Genomic DNA, 24,830 nt, shown 5'->3' on the forward strand with positions numbered 1-24,830 from the left:
CAGTTGTCATAATATTTTGTTCTGAGCCTCTGGGCCTTGGCTGTATGTAGAGAAGTTTCCTCCCCTCACAACAGCAGACCATATTGCTTCTAACATACATCTGACATGAGTACAGCCACACACTATATGTTTTTCTGCCTGCTCAGGGTCCGATTGGATTGTCCCAAACTCTCAAGAGTTTGTCAAGAGTTAGAGGAACTCTTTAACCTGATATTCAGTGCAGTTAATCTTTGAGCGTTAACTGGAGACTGTGGCCTCTCTGCTGGACTCCAGACCATAGCATTGTCTCTCTTTATTTTCAGGCTCAGCCTGCACCAAGTAACATTGAGACTTTATACACTTGAGCATAATCATCATTCTTTGGATATATTGTAGCAAAACAAACAAACTTACCTCGGCCCCAGTATCTAGCACTCCCTGCAGTGACAACTTTGCTTAGATAAATTTGAGGCAACATTTCTCTCACTTTTTTGTTGCCTTTACAGCCCTGGAGAGAGAACAGAACAGGGAAGCTCTGTGTGGTAACCACTGTTTCTAAGCAAAAACTGGAAGTTAAGGCCTCTGAAACATAGTTGAAAGATATGCAAGGGCATAAGCATGGAGAAAGTCAGATAAGATGCTACATCTTCATTCCCTTCTCCTCTTGTTTTCTGGGCACTGATAGGCAGACATTCCTGCCTCCAGGGCAAATGCCTTATTCCCACATTCCATTACACTTCAATGGCATTGAAGCTTTTGGGCCCAGACTCACACAGACTCTGAATAAACTGTAGGAGGTAGCAGCCATTGGGTGAGCTTCTAAGCAGTTAGGACGATGGCTGGAGAAGTTGTGATATGGTTGTTTTTTTTCTTTTTCAGAGTAACGTAATAACATGTGTCTGTATTTATCTCTTACATTAGGACGGGTTTGATAACATCAAGTCATTTGTGGAAGAGGAACTACAGACGAGCATGGTGAGTGCGCAGTAGGATTTCTCTTTTGCTGCTGTTGGGTCACTCAGCCAGCAGGAAATTTTTATCACGACTATAAATGTTTCACCATGGTTTAAGCCAGATAAAAAACTGCAGCAGCCAGTACAGGCAATTACATTGAGTTATTATGCAACCTTTGACCCTGTACACACATCAACTCTCTTCCTTGTTTGTTCTTTTCTGTTCAGATGGTGGGGATGGTGATAGGAGCAGGCATAGCCATAGTCCTCATCGCCATCCTCATCTTCTTCATCTTGCGGAGGATCCAGCTTCGAAGTCAGTAAATGCTGCGATGCATTTCTCACCACGTGCTGGCAACATATAATGGTAGTCATGAAAAATGAGAACTTACTCATTTGTAATTTCTTATATCTCACAGACCTAGAAGCTCAGGAGGCTCCCAAATACCGCTTCCGCAAGAGGGACAAAGTCATGTTCTACGGACGAAAGATCATGCGCAAAGTGAGTGTGTTTGATGACAAGCAATGGTTGCACTTCAAAAGCCAGTATGCTAATAGTAGTTATCATGGGGCTGGCTCTGACTCACAGTGAGTCATATGCCATGTCTACCTTTCCAGGATAATGCGTAATGCTACAATGCTACCATATGTTTCCCAACAGGTATCCCAGTCTACCTCTTCCCTGGTGGGTACATCCTCTTCCTCTCGGCCACGCCTCAAGAAGAAGCAGAAGATGCTCAACATTGCCAAAAAGTACACCAAAAAAAAATCTCACTCACCAACTTCTGTTACTGTCGTCACCAGTTAGTGGTTAGCACACTATCCCATCCTCATCTCATCTCACTGTCTCCATGTCTCTCACTTGTGTAGGATCCTGCGCTTTAAGAAGGAGGTGCCCACCCTCCAGGCTAAGGAGCCCCCTCCTTCAGTGCTGGAGGCAGACCTCACCGAATTTGATGTGGCCAACTCCCACCTCCCCTCTGAGGTGCTCTACATGCTCAAAAATGTCCGGTGGGTTCATCATCTGTGTGAGGGTGTCATTGCGTTTCTATGAACTATAGAGCGTAGTGTTCAGAAGGATCAGATATGTCCGTACATTACCATTTGCAGGAGTAAGAAAACTCTGAAACACTTGCATGAAAACATGAATAGGTAAACCCATACAGGCTAGCTGTGCAGTGCTCACCTGTACAAGCCAGGTGTGTGCACACCTGTTGGCAGGTTTGTGTTCACCTCCTAAGAATCTGACCTCTCTTTTGTCCTTTACTGCAGTGTGCTGGGTCACTTTGAGAAACCCCTCTTCCTGGAGCTGTGTAAACACATGGTGTTTGTGCAGTTCCAACAAGGGGAGTACGTCTTCAGGCCAGGCCAGCCTGACAGCAGCATCTACGTGGTTCAGGATGGAAAACTAGAATTGTGCCTTACTGGAACGGTACGCTAGCTTGTGTGTGCATGCGTACCCGTTTATCCTGTTTACCTGTGTTTTTTATGCATATAATATTTGTTTTTGTAATGCAAGCTTATAGGTCTAATACATGTTATGGTGAAAACTTGATGCAAACTCATGCACACAAAGGAGAAAATTTGCTTAAGGGTTTAATCGAGTTCTGGCTTTAACAGCTCATTAGAATGTATTAACGTTTGACTCAGATAATCCTATCAGGGAGCAAGGGGGCAAGGCTGTTAGCAAAGGTTGCTCTTATAATGACAAATAAGTATCCTACAGCCAGTTTGAAGTACATTTGAAAAATTTCAATGAGGATATTTGTCCTCACAGAGATTTCATTTCAGGCTTTATCAATCTTTGTGAAAATGAATGTGGCTACTCAAGTTCTAAGAAAAGTATTTGCCCAAAGACAATTTCTTTTGCTTGATAAGTACACGGCTGCTTCTTTCTGTCTTCCAGGATGGCAAAGAGAGTGTCGTGAAGGAGGTCTACCCAGGAGACAGTGTCCACAGCCTCCTCAGCATCCTGGATGTCATCACAGTAGGTCACACCCACTTCTCGTTAAACACGAAAGTCTGCACAGACGTGTTTCCCCAACAGACACACATACATATAACCTGCTCACCTTCAGAAATGAGGTGTGGATGCTGCGTCCTTACTCACCTCTTGCCACAGATTCCTTGCTCCTCACATCATTCACATTTACCAGCTGACTCACTAAACCTTTTCAACTGACATGCACATGACTCATACATTGGTCTTTAGTTGTATTTCAGCCAAAATCTGCATAACTTGAAAGGAATCACTGTGTCATCCAAGTCTGTCTTAAATGAGGAGCATTAAAATAATGGTGACAATGAAGACTTCTGATTTTGTTCATGAACAAACTTGCAAATTTACAGATCATAAAAGCATTCTTACTCCATAAGTAGACGATTTTTGAGAAGTATCAAATCTGTGGTATCTTTGTGTGCAGGGCCACCAGAAGCCTTATAAAACGGTGTCAGCACGGGCTGCAGAGGTTTCCACTGTTCTCCGTTTACCTGTAGAGGCCTTCCTCTCTATATTTGAGAAGTACCCTGAGAGCCTGGTGCGAGTAGTACAGGTGAGTTGTGTGTGTAACTCTCATCGTTTTTTTTGTTGTTTCTGCCTAGTCACCAACATTTATTCTTATATGTAGCTCAACAGATGAAGCATAATGAAAACTACAGGCTAGAAATGCATACATCCAGAATCCAGAAGTAGTTGTGATAGTCATTTGCATGTGATGTGTCAAATGACTCTCTTCCTGTTGTGTCTGTTCAGATTATTATGGTTCGTCTCCAAAGAGTAACAGTCCTAGCCCTGCACAACTATCTTGGACTCACTAATGAGCTCTTCAGCCATGTAAGTGTATCACACACACACACACACACACACACACACACACACACACACACACACACACACACAAAGAGTCCCATGAAAACTGTGGGTAATGTGGTTTGGCATTCATCTGGAATTCTGCGTCATTAGCCCAGTACACATATTGTTTTTATTAGGATTTTAGTCACTGAATGCTAATGCTGCTTCCCTTTTTCCATTTTCCCACCACACACACAAACAAACTGTGTACCTCACACAAATCACACTACATACCACTTGCACTTATTCTATAGGAAATGCAGCCATCGCGTCTGCCACCTCCGTCACCCCACCCAACTCGCACCAGTCCCATCCGCCATGGCAAGCGCTTTGGCAGCCTGACAGTGTCTGAGGAGCATCGGGAAGCTGCCGTTAAGAGTGAAGCTACAGGTCGTTAAAAAAAAAAACTAGAAAGATTCTAATAGAATGATAGAACATAGTTTGTAAATTATTAACTCTGTGAAATGCCATTTAAGTCATCCTGAGACTTTCCATTAAAGCTTATAAATGTTTTGACTGTTCATTTTTGTTTTGATTTATTTACAGGAGGAGAACAAGGGAAGGATGGAGCAACAGTGCCAACACTTAGCAGAACCATCTCCATGCCTGTGGACATTGCTGGTGAGGGGTCTCTGTCCTTTTCAGGGAGAGTTTTACATATAAACAGGATGTATTTTAACTGCACTATATGGTGCTAGTTTGAGGAAATGGAAAAATTATTAGCTGAATTATGTGACCGTGACACCACAAAAAGGGTTCAGCGCATTTGTCCTGGCACCACCCCACTCAGCTCCTCTGACGTCATACCTGTCTACACTACCTAATCTTTGGGCATGTTCACTCCAGTCATAATGAAAGCATTTCATTCAGGATATAGACCACTGTAGTTTGCTTCTTTTGGACAGGTATGAACAGTTGTTGCTTGAAAAGACTGGTCTCTGTTCTCGTCCAAATGAAGCACAGTTCAGTTAGATAAGCACACAAAGCCTTGTCAACCATGTGCAGGTAATGACACATTAACACAGAGAGACTTGTGGCTGTTTACATGTGATAGCCAGTGGTGAAGTCATGTTCAGAAAGCCTAGTATGACAGAATGAAGTGAGGGCAAACAGAACAGATTTAGCTTTCTTACTATTGTTCATACTGATTGGGCCATGGCTTATAGAGGGATGTTTTAATTTTGAACCATTTACATGAATATTCAAACATGAAAACTACCCATGGGTAAGATGTTTGTTTTTCACCTAGACACAGCTAACTGTTGATTAAAGACTGAAGGATATTGCTTAAATATTATCTAAATGTTGTCTGTGCAGGTATACAGAAAAGTCTGAGATCAGACTTTGACATGGCATATGAAAGGGGACGGATCTCTGTCTCTGCAGAGGATGGAAACACTCCTCCCACCTTTACTCGGGTCAGTACGCTGCAGATCAGATAAGGTTGATTTTATTGATTTCCTGACATAGATTTGGGGGTAATTGAAGCAGCAACAATTAAAGGTTTGCCAGAGGGCATGAATAAGTACTCCACTATATAAAGTACTCCAGATATCTAAAATGAAGATACTAAAATGTTTTATTTTCTTGTCAAATATCAGTGATTATCTGCTAATAACATTATCTTGTGAACAAGGAGAAAAATCCTTCATATCCATTTGATATTAAAATATTTGTTCCAGAACAACATGTTAGTTTTGAATATGTGATGTTTACCATTCAGGACACACAGCTACGTATTTGATATTATCTGACATCTTGTGAGATTGAAAGCAAAAGTCTTGGTTCATCGTGTCACCATGACAATTCATAGATAATATGGGGGCAGATGCCCTGTTTCAGAATAAGACTCATGAAATATTTTCTTATATGTACATTATTACAGTCTGTGTCCCAGGACCAGCGGGAGAGGAGGGTGACAGTAGATGAGGTTCCCTCAGGGATCTACCTGTATCCAGAAGAAGAGCCAGGAGTGGACAATATTTTTACACCTATATCCAGTCGATCCAGTGCTGCTTTGTTTGAGGAAGCTCAGAAAGAGGTTCTCAAACTCATGAGGATTGAGGTTTGTTAAATTATTGTGTTAAAAATAGTGTTTCTGTTATTATGTGGTGATGTCACCAGACCCTCTTTAATATGAGACAAACTCGGAACTACTAACAAGTAAAATAGAAACAATGAAGGAAGCAAAGCAGAGTTGAAGCATAAAGTTAGTGCAGTGCTCTCCTAATTACACAGTATACTGTGAGACCAAATTCTCATGGATTAAGGAATAATGATAATAATACGCTCATCGCATTATTCTTTCTTTGCATGAATGAACACATTGTCACAAATCTCCCCGGAGCATCTGTTGACCGATTATGCTGTAGAAAGGAGGTCAGTCAGCAGGGCTACACTAGAGGAGCTGGGTTCAGTCTATAAATGAGGGAGAGAGTGGCACTGTTGATCCACGGTCTCTTTAAGGATGAAATATGAATTACTGTTATGTGTTTGGTACTATGTCAGGAAAGGCAGATAGTAGAATATGCATGTTGAATAAGCTTAGAAAAATATTTCAGAATCCAGAAAAAAACCCTAACGACAAACAAGACTTTGTTGTACTTGTACTGTACTGACAGAAATGTAACTCTCAATGTTTCTGTGCTACATCTGAAGTTGAGGAAGTATCAGAAGTTGCATACATGCATTTGATGCAATATGTGATAAACCCTCTAGTAGATATTGCCACGTGTAATATTTCAGAACATCATGTTGCAACTAGTGCAACTAGATCAAAACCCTGACAATGAAATGAATGTTGCAGAAGTGTCTTAAGCTTGGTTTTCATCCCAAAGGTGAATAAAGGGGAAGGAAGACATTTTGCTCTCTTTGTTCCTCCACTTTGTAACCTCTTAACTCTGCTTGATTTTTTTTCTGTTTTCTATGTGTCTTCATAAACCCAGGACCCATCTTTGTTAAATGGGAGAGTGACTCTGCACCATGCGAAAGCTGGAGCTGTCTTAGCCAGACAAGGAGACCAGGTACTCAACACAAGACACAGGCAACCCCTCCAACCCCTTGAAAACTGTCCCTCTTTAGCTGTATACTGCCCCACAAAGGCAGAGTGCCGTAACTACAGAAGCAGTGAAGTTGAGAAGTTTTCAGATTTACTAGAAAAATGTAGATAGAAGGTTGTAATTAAGGCTTTATGCATCTTTAAGCCCATTATTTTTCTCAAAGAATCCCTGCAATTTACCCTACATAATATTCAAATGTAGATACTGCACTCTGCCCTTGGATTATTCTTACAGACCACAGGGGGGAAATCTACAAATAAAATGTGTCCTTTCTTTCTTTCAGCTATTTTAACTAGTTTACAAAAAAAACTTATTTTATTTAACTTATTTTCTCAGTTCAATGCTAATAGGCATTAAATATATATCTATTTTTCTAGGTCTCTGTTCATATTTTATATATATTTTTAAATAGTTACTGTATGTTGAAATCAGTACAACTCAGATGACAGCTATTGAGACTTATTAAGCTAGTTAGCTTTATCTGGAGTTTATCTATTTTTTTCTATCATAGTTTTCATTTACGTAACTACTAACTATGGTAACTATTCCATTTAGTTATGTGGGACAAGTAACAGAATGTGTATTTACTTTTAGTTTTAGTTAATTTAATTTTTAATTTTTATTAGAAATTTATGAAGCTGTTTTCACTGAACATTATATGTAAAAACATAGAGAACAGAAAGCAGAAGGTGGGATTCAGGTTATTGTGCAATATAGTATGGTAGCAGCAGCTAGTATAGTCATAGAATATAGCTATTTAAGTAATTTATTCACTGCAGCAAAAAATTTAATGTGTCAGATAATACAATTACAGAAAATTGTAAATTTCCCTATTGTGGGACTAATAAAGGATTATCTTATTTTATCTTATCTACAACAAAGTTTTTTTATCCTGTCTTTGCTTTCTCTATCTCTTCCCCTTTTCACTTCTTAAGGATGTGAGTCTGCACTTTGTCCTGTCTGGGTGTCTGCATGTCTACCAACGGATGATCAATAAACAGGAAGCTGTGTGCTTGTTTGTAACCCACCCGGGGGAGATGGTGGGCCAGCTTGCTGTGCTCACGGGAGAACCCCTCATCTTCACCATCAAGGCCGTCCGAGACTGTACTTACCTCAAGATTTCAAAGTCGGATTTCTACGAGTAAGCTGATTGTCATTTATGTTTATATTTAAGCAGGAATACAATCGAGTCTAATATCATATTAAAGCTCTCATTGATAAAGCATCATTGTCCCATTATATGTCCTACAAAGCAATTACACATTCATCTCAAGTCTTTTGGGTTTGAATTTCAAATTGACACTTCCTGCACCATAATGGCTGGAGCCATTCAGTTTTGTAATATGACATCTGCTTACAAACAATATAAGAACTGCACATCCACTCTTTCTCAAGTCTGTGTCTGTGCTGTGTGTTGACACCTGCAGGATCATGAGGGAGCAGCCCAGTGTGGTGCTGAGTGCAGCCCACACAGTGGCGATCCGCATGTCCCCTTTTGTCAGGCAGATGGATTTTGCTATTGACTGGATGGCTGTGGAGGCTGGCAGAGCCCTCTACAGGTACTCTACTTTAGCTGTTTCTTGAGAAAGATATGAAGACATAGTTTTCTATTATAATTTCTGCTATAACATATTGTTTATTTACTCATTTACAGTTAATATGTAATCGTTACTGTGATGACTTTGTTTTCTCTTTTCACATCTACAGACAAGACGACCAGTCAGACTGCACCTACATCGTACTGAATGGTCGTCTGCGTTCAGTCATCCGCAAGGCAAATGGCAAGAAAGAACTGGTTGGGGAATACGGCAGGGGAGACCTCATTGGAGTGGTAAGAACAAGACTCTCAGTCCTATGTTTTCATTCCAACTGTGCATAAAAGAAACCTCAGCAATCAAATGAAATTGTGCTAAAAATTGTTGAGTTATAAGTGGCTTTTAGTCTCAGAGCTTGGTGAGCTATTATTATTGCCATCTTGCTATCATTACTCTTGAGTTCTGAAACAGTATGTTGTGGTGTCTTGCCTAATACTTTAGGTTGAGGCTTTGACCAGACAGCCAAGAGCCACCACTGTCCACGCTGTGAGAGACACAGAGCTGGTCAAGCTGCCTGAGGGAACACTCAACAACATCAAAAGACGATATCCACAGGTCAGTGACTTCATCAGTGAAAACTTGTAGTCTGGTTGACCCATTGTGTACAAATGAAATAATACTGATGCCTGTTGTCTTTGTTTAGGTGGTAACGAGGTTGATCCACTTGTTAGGCCAGAAGATTCTGGGGAACCTTCAGCAGGGTCGCGGGCCATTCTCAGGTGACATGATGATGAGGAGCTCTTAATTTGCACATAAACGTCCTCAATGTCTTTGTCAGTCCAGTCTATTGCATTTTTCACATGACTCCATTCACACACTGTGTTTCTGTCTTCCAGGCTCAGCCCTGAGTCTGCCCACTATGTCAGCTAGTGCAGATGTAACCAACCCCGCCAGCAACCTCTCTACTGTGGCTGTGCTGCCGGTATGTGACGAGGTGCCGATCAACGCGTTCAACCTGGAGCTCAGCCATGCCCTCAGTGCTATTGGTAGGCTACAAAACAACTCTTGTTTATTTCTATTTAGTCACATCCTGGTTATAATTGATGTAATAGTAAAATTACATAAAACTTAGTGTAACTTTTACATTCATAACTATTTTTGTATTCTTTATATTCCTATATTTTACACTGCCTCTGTTTGACACTTGCAGGGCCCACTCTGCTATTAACCAGTGACATAATCAGAGAGCGTCTGGGTGCTTCTGCTTTGGACAGGTCAGTCTGACAATCAGAGAACTGTCTCAGTTCTCTGACATTATTGTGAAATTTCCTAACTGCCACATTTTGTCACTCTCCCATTAGTTTTTCCCCTTTGAGATTGTTTCTGTTGATTGTTACCTTTTTCTATCATCCTGTCTGTATCTCATCAACCTCTCAGTCACTCTATGCGTGTGTTTTGGTGAATTAAAAGGGTATTCATTATCCTCGTCTCTGCTGTCCTCTCAATCCATCAGTATCCATGAGTACCGTCTGTCTGGCTGGCTGGCCCAGCAGGAGGACATCAATCGGATTGTCCTTTACCAAACTGACAACAGCATGACCCCATGGACTCAGCGCTGCATCCGCCAGGCTGACTGCATCCTCATCGTTGGCCTGGGGGATCAGGAACCTACCCTCGGAGAGGTGTGTGTGTGTGGGGGGGAAAGGGAGGAACATCAGCAGTAACAGTAACAACTTATCTTTAAGATACCAACCTACAGCACATTTACTGTCTTTGTCTCTCCTCCTATTCCTCTCTTCTTCTCCAGTTGGAGCAGATGTTGGAGAACACAGCGGTTCGGGCTCTGAAGCAGCTGGTCCTTCTACACAGAGAGGATGGGCCAGGCCCCTCCAGGACGGTCGAGTGGCTCAACATGCGTAGCTGGTGCTCCGGACATCTGCACCTTAAGTGTCCTCGCAGGGTCTTCTCTAGGCGCAGTCCCAGCAAATTGGTATGAAGCAAACATTACTGTCATTTCTAGCTGTTTTTTTCAAAATTAAATTGTTGTTCTTTAGTATTCTACGTATATAGTGTAGTATGGTACACGACACGAACTAGAATCAGCTACATATCAGGTGATCAGGTGATGCAATGCAAATTGATTAGCCCTCATACCTATAAACTAAGAATGCTGTAATCAAGGATGCTCTGATAAGTCAATGACACTTCAATAAAAAAATGTGCAAGAACACTGATCTTGTATTAATAAACGTTAATGGAAAGATGATGCTCATCTCTATTTTCTATGTGTTTGTTCAGAGGGAGGTATATGAAAAGGTGTTTGAGAAAACAGCAGACAGGCACAGTGATTTCTCTCGGCTGGCCCGAGTCCTGACGGGAAACAGCATCGCCCTGGTGCTGGGAGGAGGTGGAGCAAGGTGAGAAGAGTCTACTACAACTAGTAATACAAACATTTTGTGAACACATTTGTGTTTAGAATTTAGCATTTTGAAATCTAGCATTAGAAATGTTAGTTAAACAACCAACATGAATATTATGTAATGTCTGGCAGCCCAAAACTCCCCTTCAGTTTACTACTCTGTAAGGTAACGCAAGCCTGGATTTCTAATGTGTAAATACACCAGTCTTATGACCTAAATATACAAGCTGCAAAAGAAAAATATGTCAGATTTTTTTCCTCAATTCTGATAGTAGATTTTATATCAAAGGAACAGCTCAAGTCATTTTTTACTGCTTAGTACTTTGTGCAGTTTGCAGCATATAAAGTCACTTGGTCTACATGCCTGGGTATCTAACATGTTTGTTTTTCCTCTTGCAGAGGCTGCTCTCATGTGGGTGTGATCAAAGCTATGGAGGAATCCGGCATTCCTATTGACATAGTAGGTGGGACCTCGATTGGGTCATTCATTGGTGCGCTGTACGCTGAGGAGAGGAGTGCTGTCAGAACCAAACAGAGAGCCAGAGAGTGGTCCAAGGTACAGTACACATCTCTAGCCATTCATTCAGTCATTTATATCTCACCACATGTTTGATAAATTTATAATAAACAAAAGACTCATGACCAGTTGCTCTTCTTCTTCTTTATTAGGCAATGAACTCAGTTTTTAAAACAGTCCTGGACCTGACCTATCCCATCACCTCCATGTTCTCTGGCTCTGCCTTTAACACCAGCATCTATAAAGTGTTCCAGGACAAGCAAGCCGAGGTGAGAAACTAGTATAAAATCATTTTTCAAACATTATTTACTGCTGCAGTAATGCCTGTCAGAAATCACTGGGAAAATAATAATAATAAGGTTGATGACACTGAAATAATTTCTGTGTCCCCAGGACCTATGGTTGCCCTACTTCAACGTCACTACTGACATCACGGCCTCGGCCATGCGTGTTCATCAGGATGGTGAGTGACAGCTGAGCTTACTGCAGGGGGTGCCACCCCTCTCTCTATTATAATACTATTTGCGCTGCACTTAAAAGTTTCAGACAAGCTCAATACAGTACTTGTACATGACAGTCCTTTCATAGTACTTTGTATAACAGTACATTTACCAGGTTTATTTGATAGCTGTAGCACACATGCATACACATACACAACAAAGGGCATGAGTAATTGCTTAAGTCTTTCTCAACATTTAACACAACTCAAGCCATTAATACTGCTCCAAATGACAGAAAACTAATGTGTGAAATTGGCATTATCATCAATACCTGTTTGAGAAGTAATTAAACAGTGAGTAATGCTTGCAGCAGTCAGTCAGAAGTGAAATTGCCCAGTGACTAAATCTATCACCCAAGTGAATATATTGGCATGTTGTTGCACTCAGTTAACCTTCAGGAGTTACTTCAAGTATTGTATTGTCTCTTATTCTTTATACAAAACATCTATAAATATTGTATTAGTAGGTACTTGGGACAGTACCCAAATTTAACTGGCTTATTCATTGTCTTGAGTAAGTAGACTGCATGCCTTGACATTTATGGTTTAAGGCGAAACTGAAGTTAACATGTTCTCAAACTGCTGTAGCATGTAAGAGAACTGCCTTTATAGTCACTATGACTCTGGATGTGTTTGTTTAACAGTGTCCACACCATTCGTGCTGGAAGTAAACAAGTTGAAATTCCACAAAAACAAAAGTCAAATTTAATTGATATAAGCCTAAAACATGAGACTAGCTGCAGACGTTCACATGACATTACGGATGACATGCAAACAAGAGTACGTCAGGGAGCAGTTAAAAGAAAAAAAGGCCCACATACAAAGCCAAATGCATTGCTTGACTTGGCACAAACATGCCAGTTTTAGCCTCGTTGAAGAGAGCTTTCACTAGATATGTACACAAGAAAACACTGCGTCGTTTCTGTGCTTGTGATATAATGAGATAATGGTTAAATGTGTTCTGTTTGACTTGCATAAACATTGCACCATCACTAACATTAGCTAAAGTAGATCTGCATAGTCTGCAATGACCCCCCACAAATCCAGTGTACCATTTTAAATGCAATTTAACTTTATGCCATACTCAATGTAATGCTACCTTACAGTGTTGTGCAGCAAATTAAGATATTGCTAATTTCATTGTAAAGTTTTGATTTATTATAATTCAAACTGATCACTGGATTTGAGGGGTTTTATTGGTTTACAGGCCTGGGTCCTGAAGAGAAACTTAGAATGCTTATGTTTGCATCTTGGCATGTGTATGAACTAACTGCTGGAGCAAAGCCTTTTCTCTGTCAGTTTCATTGTCCCGATCATCCCCCTCTTTTACTTTTACTGCACTAGTTTCTTTCTTTCTTATCTATTTTTTTTCTGTCTATTAAACTCCTTCTCTTCCTTTTGACTTCTTCCTTTTCACATGCTAAATTGATAAAGCTGTGGCTTTCTCATTGTTTCTTTTATTGCCATCACATTTGTGTCTAAAACTCCCCAGATTATGTCCTAGATATATCTGTTATATCAGGTCTTCATAGAGACATCACAGCTGCTCATCTATAGGTTACCGCATAGACAAAATAACCTGTGTAGTCACTGACCCCAAAATGCTGACTCCCCTCCCGTGTCTATGTCAACATGTAGGATCCAGAACACTCCACCCTGCCTTTCCCCTCCTTGCTCTTTAATGACATCCCACGTTGCTTCCCTCACTCCCTCACCTCCATTCTGTGCTTTCTGTAGTTTTTCTGGTGTGCTTTTGTCAAACACTGCTAGAGTGGTGCTAGCCATTGAAAGAGAAGCATAATTATGTGCCATTTTGATGGGTGCACACAGTGTATGTATAGGTTTGTATTATATACTTTGGTTTTATGCACTGAGAAAGACTACCAGGACTGAGATCTGAGAAGACTGGTGTGAAACGTAACATATAAAACCTTGTCCAGTTTCCCTTGCAGTTTTCCTGCTTATTCTACAGTTTTAGATCATTTAGTTCAAGGCCCAACCGTACTTCTTAAAGTGATGGGCTCTTTCTCTCTCACTCTCTCTCTTTCTCTCTCGCTCTCTCCTTCTTTATCTCTCTCTCCCCTCCCACCTTGCTTGCTGAGCCAGTCATCTAACAGCGCTAATACTATGTTTAATTTAACCAACACATCAGACAAACCTCACATCACTGATTTGTTATAAAGCTAATTTACACACATCTGTTGTCATTCATTCAACATACTTGTTATTTATACCATGGATTGGTTTATTTAGCTTAAACTGTATTGTTTTATCACAGTCACAAGATGATACTGAATTGATATTTTTCATTCATTATTCTCAACAAAGTCCTTTATATTTCCTTAAGTAGTCAGTTGAATTGAACAGTTGAATTTAATTGGCAATGGAGTAGTTCTAGAGTATTCTTTTATAAATAATATTTTATTAATATAAAATATGAAATTGGCCTCATGCTAGAATTTACTGCATTTGGTTAGAAACCGTAGGCATAAGTAAGTAGTTTTGTTGACATTGTATTCCTCTTCCTCTCTGTCTTGCTCTCTGCAGCCTTTTCTCTTTGTTGCGGGCATTTCTCTCTCTCTCTCTCCCTCCTCTTCCTGCACTCTCTCCATTTCTTTTTCTGACATTCTCGCTCTCTTTTTTCCATCTGTGACATGAAGTCTGGCCCATATTTGATGTGTTCCTCCTTCTCCATCTCCATTTCCCGACAGGTTGCGTCTGGCGCTATGTTAGAGCCAGCGCCTCCTACACCCCCTATTTACCTCCCCTGTGCGACCCCAAGGATGGCCACTTGCTTGTGGATGGTTGCTATGTTAACAATGTCCCAGGTCAGATTTTAAACACCCGCTCACCAGAACCTCCTCCTCCATCCCTAAGTCGACAGTCAACCTCTTGGCTACCCTCCCCCTCTTTCTCGTCCCTCTCCCTTCCAAGTTCTCACTCGTAACTAACCCCGCCCTGACCAGGTGGACATTGGGAGCCCATGGTTTGGAAGGAAAGACTAATTCCAATATATATGTTAGGGCTGACCAATCAGTGCCTCATATTTTATTAAATAATGACCAACAGCACATCATCTTCTCTCCCATTGGACACAACACACTTTCCCTAGCTGGCATGGCGCCACCTCTGAATATGACTGCTGACCCTAATTTTCTTATTGGACGTGAGGTTTTGTCCATGCATGTCTGGACATCTATGGATCATAGAGAGATGCATGATGGTCTGGCTTTATAAGGCCTTCTGTGTTTGCCAAATATTTTCCCTTCTCCTTCTTAGCTATAAAGTTCTGGATGTGGCTCGTAAACACTGATGTCTTCACGCACCACTATACTTGCTTATTGTAATATACAAAAAGGCTGTTACTAACTTGCAGGTAGCTCATCCAGTCAGACTTGAGTTGTTTGGACTTTAGCAGGATGTTCAGTGTGAGATCAGGTATAGATGGTACTGTGTGTTCTGGGTGCTTTTGCGTTACTGGAGTTAGTGAAGGGCTGCACCATGTCAACATCACATCTGTCTGTTGTTGTTGTTGTTGTCGTGGATCATTGCGTGTTTTGGTGGGCCTAAATGTCTCCCTCCTTTGGACTGAACTGCAGCTTGTTTCCCACGAGGATGTCCTCGTGAAATTGCTTCTGTTTCATTTCAATCATCTCCACCTACAGGAACATGTTCAGTCTCTCCTACACAGCCCCTGTCCTCTTCCCTGGCTTTGCTTGCTTTTATGTGCATGCCAGTGTTAGATACAGTGAGCCTATCTATATATTTCTCATGAATATATATTGATGGCATGTATTACCTTTTATTTCTTTTTTAATTATTTGGGAATGTGTGTTCTGGATCCTGCTGTTGCCAGTTTTAGGTCCCTGTACAAACTGTATAAAGGCCTTACGTTACCATAAATCTATAGAAAAGAAATGGAAAGCTGTAGGTGGTAGTAATTCCTCTAGTCATATTTCAATAAGATAGTTCTACCTCAGCATATATGTATACTCCATGCACAGTTGCACCCCTTGCTTTTCTCTGCGGTGCTCCTTATCCTTCCAACCCATGCAGTGCCTGGCCTGCTGCTGACCCCTGCTGGCACTGAGCTGTACTGCAGGACCGAGCAGGCTTGGCACTCCCCTGCCATGTTCACGGTGACATATCTCCAAACATTGTCACAACACCTGCTGCTGATCCTTTTCTTGACATTGACATTATATTCTACCACTAAAGCTTTGTTTATGATGATTTGTCTCAGCTACAATGTAAAGTATATGTAGATTTTGCTGACACTTGAGATAAGTGAAATGGTCTCATGCTTCAGAGCGTGGGGGATGGGACATAGTTTGGAGATTCAAACAGCCTTGGTTCTCTGTGATGGTTGCCATTTACTTTTTTACCTTCAGCACAAGTCACGCAGGGTCTCTGTGCGAGGTAATGAGGTTTGCAGTGGTGTACAACAGAGTCTTAAGGTGAGCAGAACCACAGTCCTGGCCTTTACAGGGATGGGCTACCTTCCTTCAGTTAACCCACCAGTGTTGGGATTGTGGTCTGTGGACACTAACTTGAAACATTTAGCAAACAATATTGAGATGTTATCCTCCCCCCTTCCTCCTCCCTCCTCCCTCCTTCCCTCCCTGGTGTGCCAGGCTCTCTGTGGCGCTATGTGCGGGCGAGCATGACCCTCTCAGGGTACCTGCCGCCTCTCTGCGACCCCAAAGATGGCAACTTGCTAATGGACGGTGGCTACATCAACAACCTGCCAGGCAAGTAGAGGTGGTACCTCTCCTCACCCTCCACCAATATACTGTAAAATCCTTAGTGTCCACCCAACTCCTGTCTCCCAGAGGAGGGGGAAAGGTGGAGTGAGGGATGTGGATGATTTTTAGGAGGGATTTTAATCAAAGAGCAGTATTTATAGGTTGGGTAAGTAAGTAGTTTTGAGCTGATCCTAATGATGGTGGAGGGAAGTCTGGTGTTGGTGCTGACTTTTTCCCATCTGAATATTGAGTTGGTTCCTATCTTTAATTAATTAATCTAGTGAGACAAATTACATCAATGAATCAAACTGAAAAATTCATCGTAAAACTGAGTGAGCTCACTGAAACTCTGAAATGTTTAGTTTTCCTAGATGGGGAAAAATCAGCATTCAGAATAAAGACAGTATTTCACTGCTGCAGGTGTATAAAATATTAAACAGGAGTATTTGTCTGTCAAACAGCCTGGTGTCAGGTAGGTGAAGAATAAAAATTTGGAGAAGGGGTTTCTACTAGTATCACATTTGAACTTTTGACACTTAAGACGTCCACCTAATGTGATCTTTTAATCAAGCTGAAATTAGATTCTTAAGATCTCAAGAATTAACTCTAAAGTGTAATTCCTAAATTATTTTTTAGACACCAGTCTGTTTGAGATTAAAGTCTGGTTCCCCTCATGTTGAAATGAGCACTTTCATGTAGGGCTGGGCAATAATTCAATATTATGGATCATATAATTTCCTCAAATTTCTGTTGCCCAAGTTAATTGCTCAAAATCAAGCTGTAATTTAAGACTTAACAAAATTAGTTAGCAAAGTTTTGGTTTGGTCTTACTGATATATATTTGTCAATATCAGATAATATCCTAATTAATATTGTGATAATGATTTCAGCCTTATCACCCAGCTCTACATTTCTGTTTATTATGCTGAAGCTTCCTTTTGAAATCAGTGTTTGCCTCCATTTCAACCACAAAAAATGAGTGGAGTCTGTTTACAAAGAGGAGAGGGGAGCTGTTTTTTGTCTGTGGACTATCAAATATATCTTCATCACATGAAATTATTTGAAATTGCACCAGACCAAATTTACACATCCCTGTAATGTTTATGGGAAGTAAGACTTCGTTGAGACATAACCTATTTTTGGCTTTCGTTATGGTGTGCAGACAAAATCTCCCCTGAGTCTGTCTCTGTGTAGTTATGATAAAGACTGTACTGATGAAAAACAGCCACATTTCACAAAGCTCTGGACTGAGCTCTTGTAATTTTCTGTTTGGTCTGGGAATCCTGTCTCATCAGCTCCACACGTTTCAGAAGTTTGTGAAATATGCTGCTTTCTGGGCCCAAAGATTGGATCTGACTAACAGGGGCCTTGTAAAATCAGAATCGTACATTTTTTTAAGTTTATTACTCTGCTCCTCCTCGAAGAGTTTGTGCTCGATCAGCTGCATTTATAGTTGTTCTTGGCACACAGGATCAGTGCTTTGGGCTTGTGGGATGTCTTCCTGTTTCTGTATTTGAATAGGCTCAACACCACAAAAATGCTCACTGCCCCAAGGCTCTTTTTAACACTAACAAGTCAGTGAGAAAGGTTATGACTTCAGGCCCTGTGCTTGTTTGCCAGGAAAGTATACATTTTTCTTTTTAAAATTGCAGCGCTCTCTCTCACTAATTGGCCATAAATGCTCTGGAGTGTGTCTGACAAGTTAAAAAACTGATGTTTTTGTGGTGTAAGTCTGTTTGAACATTGTGGCTCCTTAAATGAAGGTTTAAAGAAACTGAGATTGTCCTGAAACAAAGATTCATTGTCTTACCATTTCTGCCACTGGATTTTGTCGTGCTGTGTTTGTACGTCTGTGCATATGCATGCATGTGTGTGTGAATGTTGGTGTGTACCTTACGCATCCAACAGCGGACATTGCAAGGAACATGGGTGCCAGAACAGTCATTGCCATCGACGTGGGAAGCCAAGATGAGACCGACCTCTGTAACTATGGCGACTGCCTGTCTGGCTGGTGGTTGCTGTGGAAACGGATCAATCCCTGGGCAGAGAAAGTAAAGGTACAGTGTGGGTTGGCGGAACATCGCGCTGGTAACTACCAGTGACTCAGCAACGTAAACTATAGAGTCCTGCATCGAACTTTATTTCTTTAATGTTGTCAGTGCTGAACTTTGGTGCCTGTGGCCAAAATATGATTCTCATGCCACCCACTTCTGCAGGTGCCAGACATGGCAGAGATCCAGTCTCGGCTGGCATACGTGTCTTGTGTGCGGCAGTTAGAGGTGGTGAAGAAGAGTGCCTACTGTGAGTACATCAGACCACCCATCGACCGCTTTAAGACCATGGACTTTGGCAAATTTGACGAAATCTATGTGAGTTTTTACCTCTTGAAAATTACTATTTACTTACTTGACTTACTATTGTGAGCAGTTAATTGAGATTTACAACACTTATTAATCATAATTATCTATTGAGGGCACTATATAGGGCATACGTTTACACACTGCTATGATTCAAACATGTAGTGCACTACACAGTAAGTACATGTTTACTCAAAACATATGTTTACCCACTTTTTAAAGTACCTTATCTTTCTATTTAAACTACCTTGTACCTCAGGATGTTGGCTACCAGCACGGCAAGTTGGTGTTCACTGGCTGGGCCCGAGGTGACATCATCGAGAACATGCTGAAGGACCACCATTCAGCCGACTACAATGACAGCAAAAGAACTGACGTAAGGAGAGCGCACACACACGCTTATGGCTGATGTAAAACTATCAAAGTTATTACTTGTACACCTAATACCAGTTTCTTGCCTTGCAGTCTTGCACGTGTCCTGGAGCTGACTTCACTGACCTCGCAGAGATTGTATCCAGGATAGAGCCAGTCCAAAGCTATGTAGCTGCAGAAGGTGAGGGAGCAGTTCCTTTTATAGTGGTTCAAATTCTTCTCATTATTTCAGACCATACTAGATAATTTTTTTAACACAGTGTGTTGGCCATAAACACACACCTTTTACACATCATGTTAAAGATCCTTGTTAGCTGTCTAAATGTCTGTCTAAATCATGTTGGATTTAATCAGTGTTATAAATAAAGGGTTGTAGCTTTCACCTGGTGTGATTTATTGAAATACAGCAGGAGATGTCCCTGATATTTTATGGGTGTTATCTGAACGTGGTGGGTCAGTCAGACAATAAATTCTCACCGTAATATCTCCTCTAAATCGTTTCCATTCAGCAGAGGAGTCAGACTGTCTGACGGAGTACGAGGAAGACGGGATGGACACAGTGAGAGAGGAGGAGGGGGAGGAAGAGGAGGAAGAGGCAGAAGATCCTGAGGACCACTCCCCTGGAGAGTGGGGGCAGAATGGAGTCTTCCAGACTGTAAGCACTAACGAAAACAAAACAAAGAAACATCATTAATCAGGGCCTGCCAAAGAATGTCAGAAGATGTCCTCTTTAAATTTATTCAAATGAAAACACGTACACACCTAACCTCAGGGGACAAGTCTGGTGATCCTTTAGTTTTCTTATTGTTCACAAATCCCATGAAAAGGCAACAATTAATGAATCTGACTAACAAGTATTGATAGATCTCCATTGCTATGCAAAAGCAATTAAAAATACAACAATGCCCGACACTTTTAATATATTTTTGTCTCCTGTTTGAGCAACGTAACTACAGTAGCAGCTGGCGATTACCTATGTCTTTATAAATTTACACATTATATTCTTTACACTTGTTTTGCTCTATAGGATGAGGAGAAATCTGTGAGGCAACGCAGGAAACTCACAAGTGACACCTCTGAAGTGTCTGACTGCTGACAGAGGGCCACTGAGAAGTAGAGGGAGTTTAAACAAGAACAAGGGACAAATTACAGGTCCATAAATTGTCAAGGCTAGAGGCGTGGACATCCCACTCAGCTCCTGCAACTTCTGAAACTCTGAGATACTGTTTTTTCTTTTTGTTTTTTTCTGGAAGGGGATCACGCTTCATCCTCTAAACAGTTGAATCTTCTTCGCATCAAGTGGCTTCCTCCTCGCTCTCACAATAGCTTCGTCTGTTCACATTCTGAACCCGCCGTCAAAAAAACAATTATGTGTGGTCCCAAATAAGAACGGTCTTCGAAGGTTTGTGCCACTCAGTGTTTTTCTTATCACCTTTGACTCATTGCCAGAATCCCTGCCTGCCAACTCCAAAACCTGCCAAAACTGGGACTCTCCCTGGAGGCAGCAATTAACACAACAAACCACGGACACTTTACACTTTCAGGTCGCCAATTTCAATCGCCTGCATGTCCCATCTGAATCTCTGAATCTTTATGTACGCCTCTGTACGTACAGCTCCATTGCACATCGTCGCTGATGGATTACATTCATTTCTTATGTGCGCTTGTTTGGACGAATATGTGTATATATATTGCGTTTGGAGTGTTTGGTACACACGTGCAAACCTGTGACTTGTTGAAATAGTAGCAGGACACTGAAAAGAAAAGTAAGAAACACATACAGTAGAACTGTAGTTAGAAAGTTAGTTCAGTTTTGCGTAGATGTGAAGTAGGGAGTCAGGTAGGGGAAGCTAACGAAAGCACAGATGTTCATGTAGACGCCAAAGTAGAGTTTATGTTGAATGAACAGAGTGTTTGGAAGTAGGACAAGGGTGGGTTATTATTTAAAGAGAAAATCGTGTTAATGAAGGCTGCAGAAAGTTTTGAAATGTGGGTTTAAGAGAAGATAAATGTGCATAGACAAGAGAAGAGATGGACCAGTGAGCCAAGTGTTATTTTAATTTAATTTATTTAAAATTTACGCACAGTACAGTAGAGTGAGCTTTATGTGCTGCAGTTAGAATAAACTGAACGTGGGAATGGAGAGAACGTGTAATGGAAATGAGGGATGAATGAGGTGATTTCAGTGACTGGGTGATGTGGTGTCTGCGTTCTTGAAATTTTGTGTTTCAGATGTTTTATTTGAGATGATGCCAGATAAAGACGATGCCTTTTCAGCTAGTGTTCGACCCACTGGCAGTGAACGGTGGCTGTGGAGAAGCGAGCGATCCTCCGACTGACACTACACAACAAACCAGTGTGTGCCCACCTCTGTTTGCACAAGGTCGCACATGCAGTACTCAGGGTTCCTGCATGTAACTACATCTATGACAAAAAAGGTTTTTAAAAAAAGTTGTTAGTGGACAATACAGTGTGTATGACTCAGAATCTCAGACTGTACAGTTACGGAAATCTCCAAAACCATGGCAACGAATTATTGTCATTTTGACAGAGATAATATGCAGAAACCCTGAGTAATCCTAAACTCCAAATGGACAGGAATTCACCTCATGTAACTATTAACACTCAATTAATATGGACCTAATGTAGAAATTGTAACAATATTATAATATACACAATGTTGATATTCATATATGTATATGAGGTGGAAATTTGTAAGTTGATGCTTTACTGCAAAACAAGGGAACCAACACTGAAACAGCAAAAAGGGTTTCCTCTCTTAAAATCTGTTCTGTTTTTATGGATGGTCACCAGATTTGATTTTTGTTTTTGTTTTTGTTTTTTTTTATTTATACATGTTAACTACTGGCTTTTAAAAAAAAGATTTTCTTTTTGTAAATTTGGGGATGGGGGCCATCTTATTTTAATTAACTTGGCTTTAGCTGTTTTGCACTGAAATATTCCTTGCTCATGTTTGGTTTAATAAATTGCCATCCACCTTGATATGCCAAGGGAGTCTAAATAAAAAGAGATGCTAATTTAATATGCATATTGGAAAATAAATATAATATGCATCATGTTGAGTGCCATTTGAGTTTTTCCTCTCTTAAACTGTTTAATGCATGTTAAGGAGCTTAAGTGATTGATCAGATAGTCTCACACTTGTTGGGATGCAGTTTGCACGTGTGGTTGGTTCTCACCAGCAAAAATCAGTTTTTGCTAAGCTGATGTTTGCTTTTCTATATGGGCATGTGAAGGTTAAGGGCACAGAGAGTCTCATGTTTACCTCAATTTGTTTTCACACGGTCAAGTAAGCCATGGCGGGAAGGTAGCCGAACTCACCTGGGTTCAGGTAAGGCCTACATACTTTTAGGCAATTAGTGTGTGTATGGCCTGTCAGTAGCTTTTACAGTCATAAGACCTAGTGATAATTGAATCCCCTCAACCTAAAACTAATTATTTTACTAGTACAACCTGTGCTGACACAATTGTCATCTGTCTCAGTTTAGCTGTTAACTTGGTAACATATTTATTAGTAATTGCCAGTTAATTAGCAAACAATAAAAAGGAGATGGTCTGGAGGGAATGTTACTATTTTGCAGGTATTTAATCTTAAACCAAATTAGTAAACAAATTTAAGTTCTGAACTTGATGGTGGCACTATCAGCTTACAAATAAGCCTGAGGAGGACATGAATGTCTAAACCAAATTTCCTAGCAATCAATCCAAAAGATAACAGATACAGTGACATTTCCACAGGGCCACATTACGGACAAAAAAAAAGTTTCTTTCATTGGATCGATAGTCTTCAAGTCAAATCTGTTCTGAGCATCTGGGACTTACTATAGATTATGTCTGTGTGTTGTTGATAAACTGTCAGTCTTCAGATAACGACCAAGCACCTGACTCTGAGCTAACAGCTTTTATGATCATTATCTTTCCACCAGAAAAGATCTAACCTGTGAACGTTCATGTGATGCAGGTTTATCTGTGGGATGTAACCTTTTTCCTTTTTCCTATTATGGAGTTTTAAATGTGGTCTGATAGGAAATATTCCAATCGTTACACTGTAAATCAAGGTAAATGGAAAGTATGAAAGCACTCATGGAAAAAAATTAAAATACTGAGTATGTCAGTATGTTTAAAGGTGATCTGTGTAATTCTTTTTAAAAAACTAAAAACTTAAAATATTTGAAAGAAGCAGTTTTAGGCTATATTATTTTCCTTAAGGCTAAAAAATATATCCTTATAGGCAGCAGCACACTTAGACCAAGCAATTTTCAAGTAAAGCACCAACCTACTGTAACATAAATACACAATTTAACTTGAACTTTACCCTTCACAGCTGTTTGTGACAGGAAGTCCCACATTCTTTGAGGGTCGTGGGGGGCTGGAGCCAACCCTAGCTGACATTGGATGAGAGGCAGGGCACACCCTGGACAGATTGCAGGATATCGCAGGACTGACATATAGAGACAAACAACCATTTACACTCATATTCAGACGACAACCATTAAAGGACCAGTGTGTGACATTTACGGGGATCTATTTGGCAAAAATTGAATATCATATGCATAAGTATGTTTTTATTAGTGTGTACTCACCTAAAACTAATAATCGCTGTGCTTTTGTTCACTTAGAATAAGCCACTTACATCTACAGTGGTAGCAGGTCCTCTTCTGTGGAGTCCACCATGTTGCTCCATTCATGTTTCTACAGTAGCCCAGAATGGACTAATGGACAAACTGATCCAAATAGTGGCTCCAGCCTGTATACGAAAGAAAGGAGAGAGCACGTCAGCTATTACCTATAGTTTTACTAACAAACAGCTACACACAATATCTAAATATAGCTATATAAATGAACCTCTTCACTTGACAGACTAGCAGAAGCAGCAGCTGACCCATTTTGTCACCTGTCAGCCACCGTAGACTCTCCGACCCACTTGGAAAGGAAGGGTGAGGGATGGGAAATTCAGTTGTGTTCTCACTGCTATAAATGCCATTAAATCATTTAACACACATCAGAAGTGCACGGCCTCCATTCTACACCAGACATCAGCTCCATTTTACATCTTTAATCGTATGTTTATAAAGGGCAAAAAATGCTGAACAAACTAAAACATCACAAGAAAATTGCTGACATTCTTTCAAAAAAGACACTAGAACAATTTGAGTTTTCAAATTCTCTGAAAATGTTTCAGTTGATTTCATACAGAGAGAAAGCTGTGACAGACCATCTCATTAAATTTCATTTTGAAGTGAGCATGAAAGATCCTGACACATAACAGTGGACATAACCTGATTTTGATAACTTATTTAAATTTCAAGAAAGACTGCTGTGGCTATATGAGGTTATGGTTTGTACTGTTAAATAGTGTCATTAAAATAATTTCCTTTGTCACTGTTAACGTTATACTTGTTGTCATTGCAATGACTTTGACTGAGGTGGAGGTCCATTGTATCTCTGTGACTTTCTGAACCTGCAGATAAGGATGCTATTACCTGACTATGACTCAATTTTGATTTTATTACATTTTAACAA

At 40.6% G+C, this 24,830-nt stretch overlaps 1 protein-coding gene across 5 annotated transcripts in view; it reads left to right on the forward strand.

Annotated features, from left to right (window-relative positions):
- pnpla6 (patatin-like phospholipase domain containing 6) overlaps positions 1-22,363 on the forward strand; it is a 28,136-nt gene extending 5,773 nt beyond the window's left edge. The window contains exons 3-37 of one of the 5 annotated variants that reach the window (XM_051070739.1): positions 901-954; positions 1,161-1,248; positions 1,352-1,434; positions 1,594-1,685; positions 1,803-1,943; positions 2,205-2,364; positions 2,839-2,919; positions 3,356-3,484; positions 3,685-3,765; positions 4,038-4,173; positions 4,330-4,404; positions 5,101-5,201; positions 5,669-5,848; positions 6,729-6,806; positions 7,778-7,983; positions 8,270-8,401; positions 8,550-8,673; positions 8,879-8,992; positions 9,081-9,156; positions 9,274-9,423; positions 9,588-9,651; positions 9,891-10,059; positions 10,185-10,367; positions 10,676-10,794; positions 11,196-11,352; positions 11,466-11,582; positions 11,707-11,776; positions 14,524-14,640; positions 16,447-16,563; positions 18,466-18,614; positions 18,774-18,926; positions 19,174-19,290; positions 19,380-19,467; positions 19,796-19,941; positions 20,314-22,363. In XM_051070739.1, coding sequence (XP_050926696.1) covers positions 901-954; positions 1,161-1,248; positions 1,352-1,434; positions 1,594-1,685; positions 1,803-1,943; positions 2,205-2,364; positions 2,839-2,919; positions 3,356-3,484; positions 3,685-3,765; positions 4,038-4,173; positions 4,330-4,404; positions 5,101-5,201; positions 5,669-5,848; positions 6,729-6,806; positions 7,778-7,983; positions 8,270-8,401; positions 8,550-8,673; positions 8,879-8,992; positions 9,081-9,156; positions 9,274-9,423; positions 9,588-9,651; positions 9,891-10,059; positions 10,185-10,367; positions 10,676-10,794; positions 11,196-11,352; positions 11,466-11,582; positions 11,707-11,776; positions 14,524-14,640; positions 16,447-16,563; positions 18,466-18,614; positions 18,774-18,926; positions 19,174-19,290; positions 19,380-19,467; positions 19,796-19,941; positions 20,314-20,382 — 4,116 coding nt within the window. In that variant the 3' untranslated portion in view covers positions 20,383-22,363. The remainder of the gene's footprint in view (positions 1-900; positions 955-1,160; positions 1,249-1,351; positions 1,435-1,593; positions 1,686-1,802; positions 1,944-2,204; positions 2,365-2,838; positions 2,920-3,355; positions 3,485-3,684; positions 3,766-4,037; positions 4,174-4,329; positions 4,405-5,100; positions 5,202-5,668; positions 5,849-6,728; positions 6,807-7,777; positions 7,984-8,269; positions 8,402-8,549; positions 8,674-8,878; positions 8,993-9,080; positions 9,157-9,273; positions 9,424-9,587; positions 9,652-9,890; positions 10,060-10,184; positions 10,368-10,675; positions 10,795-11,195; positions 11,353-11,465; positions 11,583-11,706; positions 11,777-14,523; positions 14,641-16,446; positions 16,564-18,465; positions 18,615-18,773; positions 18,927-19,173; positions 19,291-19,379; positions 19,468-19,795; positions 19,942-20,313) is intronic. The other 4 variants (XM_051070740.1, XM_018679717.1, XM_018679716.1 and 1 more) reach the window with 4 other exon arrangements.
- Positions 22,364-24,830: the final 2,467 nt, after the last annotated feature.

This window comes from Lates calcarifer, linkage group LG5 (genome assembly GCF_001640805.2).
Source record: "Lates calcarifer isolate ASB-BC8 linkage group LG5, TLL_Latcal_v3, whole genome shotgun sequence".
NCBI classification, from domain to species: Eukaryota; Metazoa; Chordata; class Actinopteri; family Centropomidae; genus Lates; species Lates calcarifer.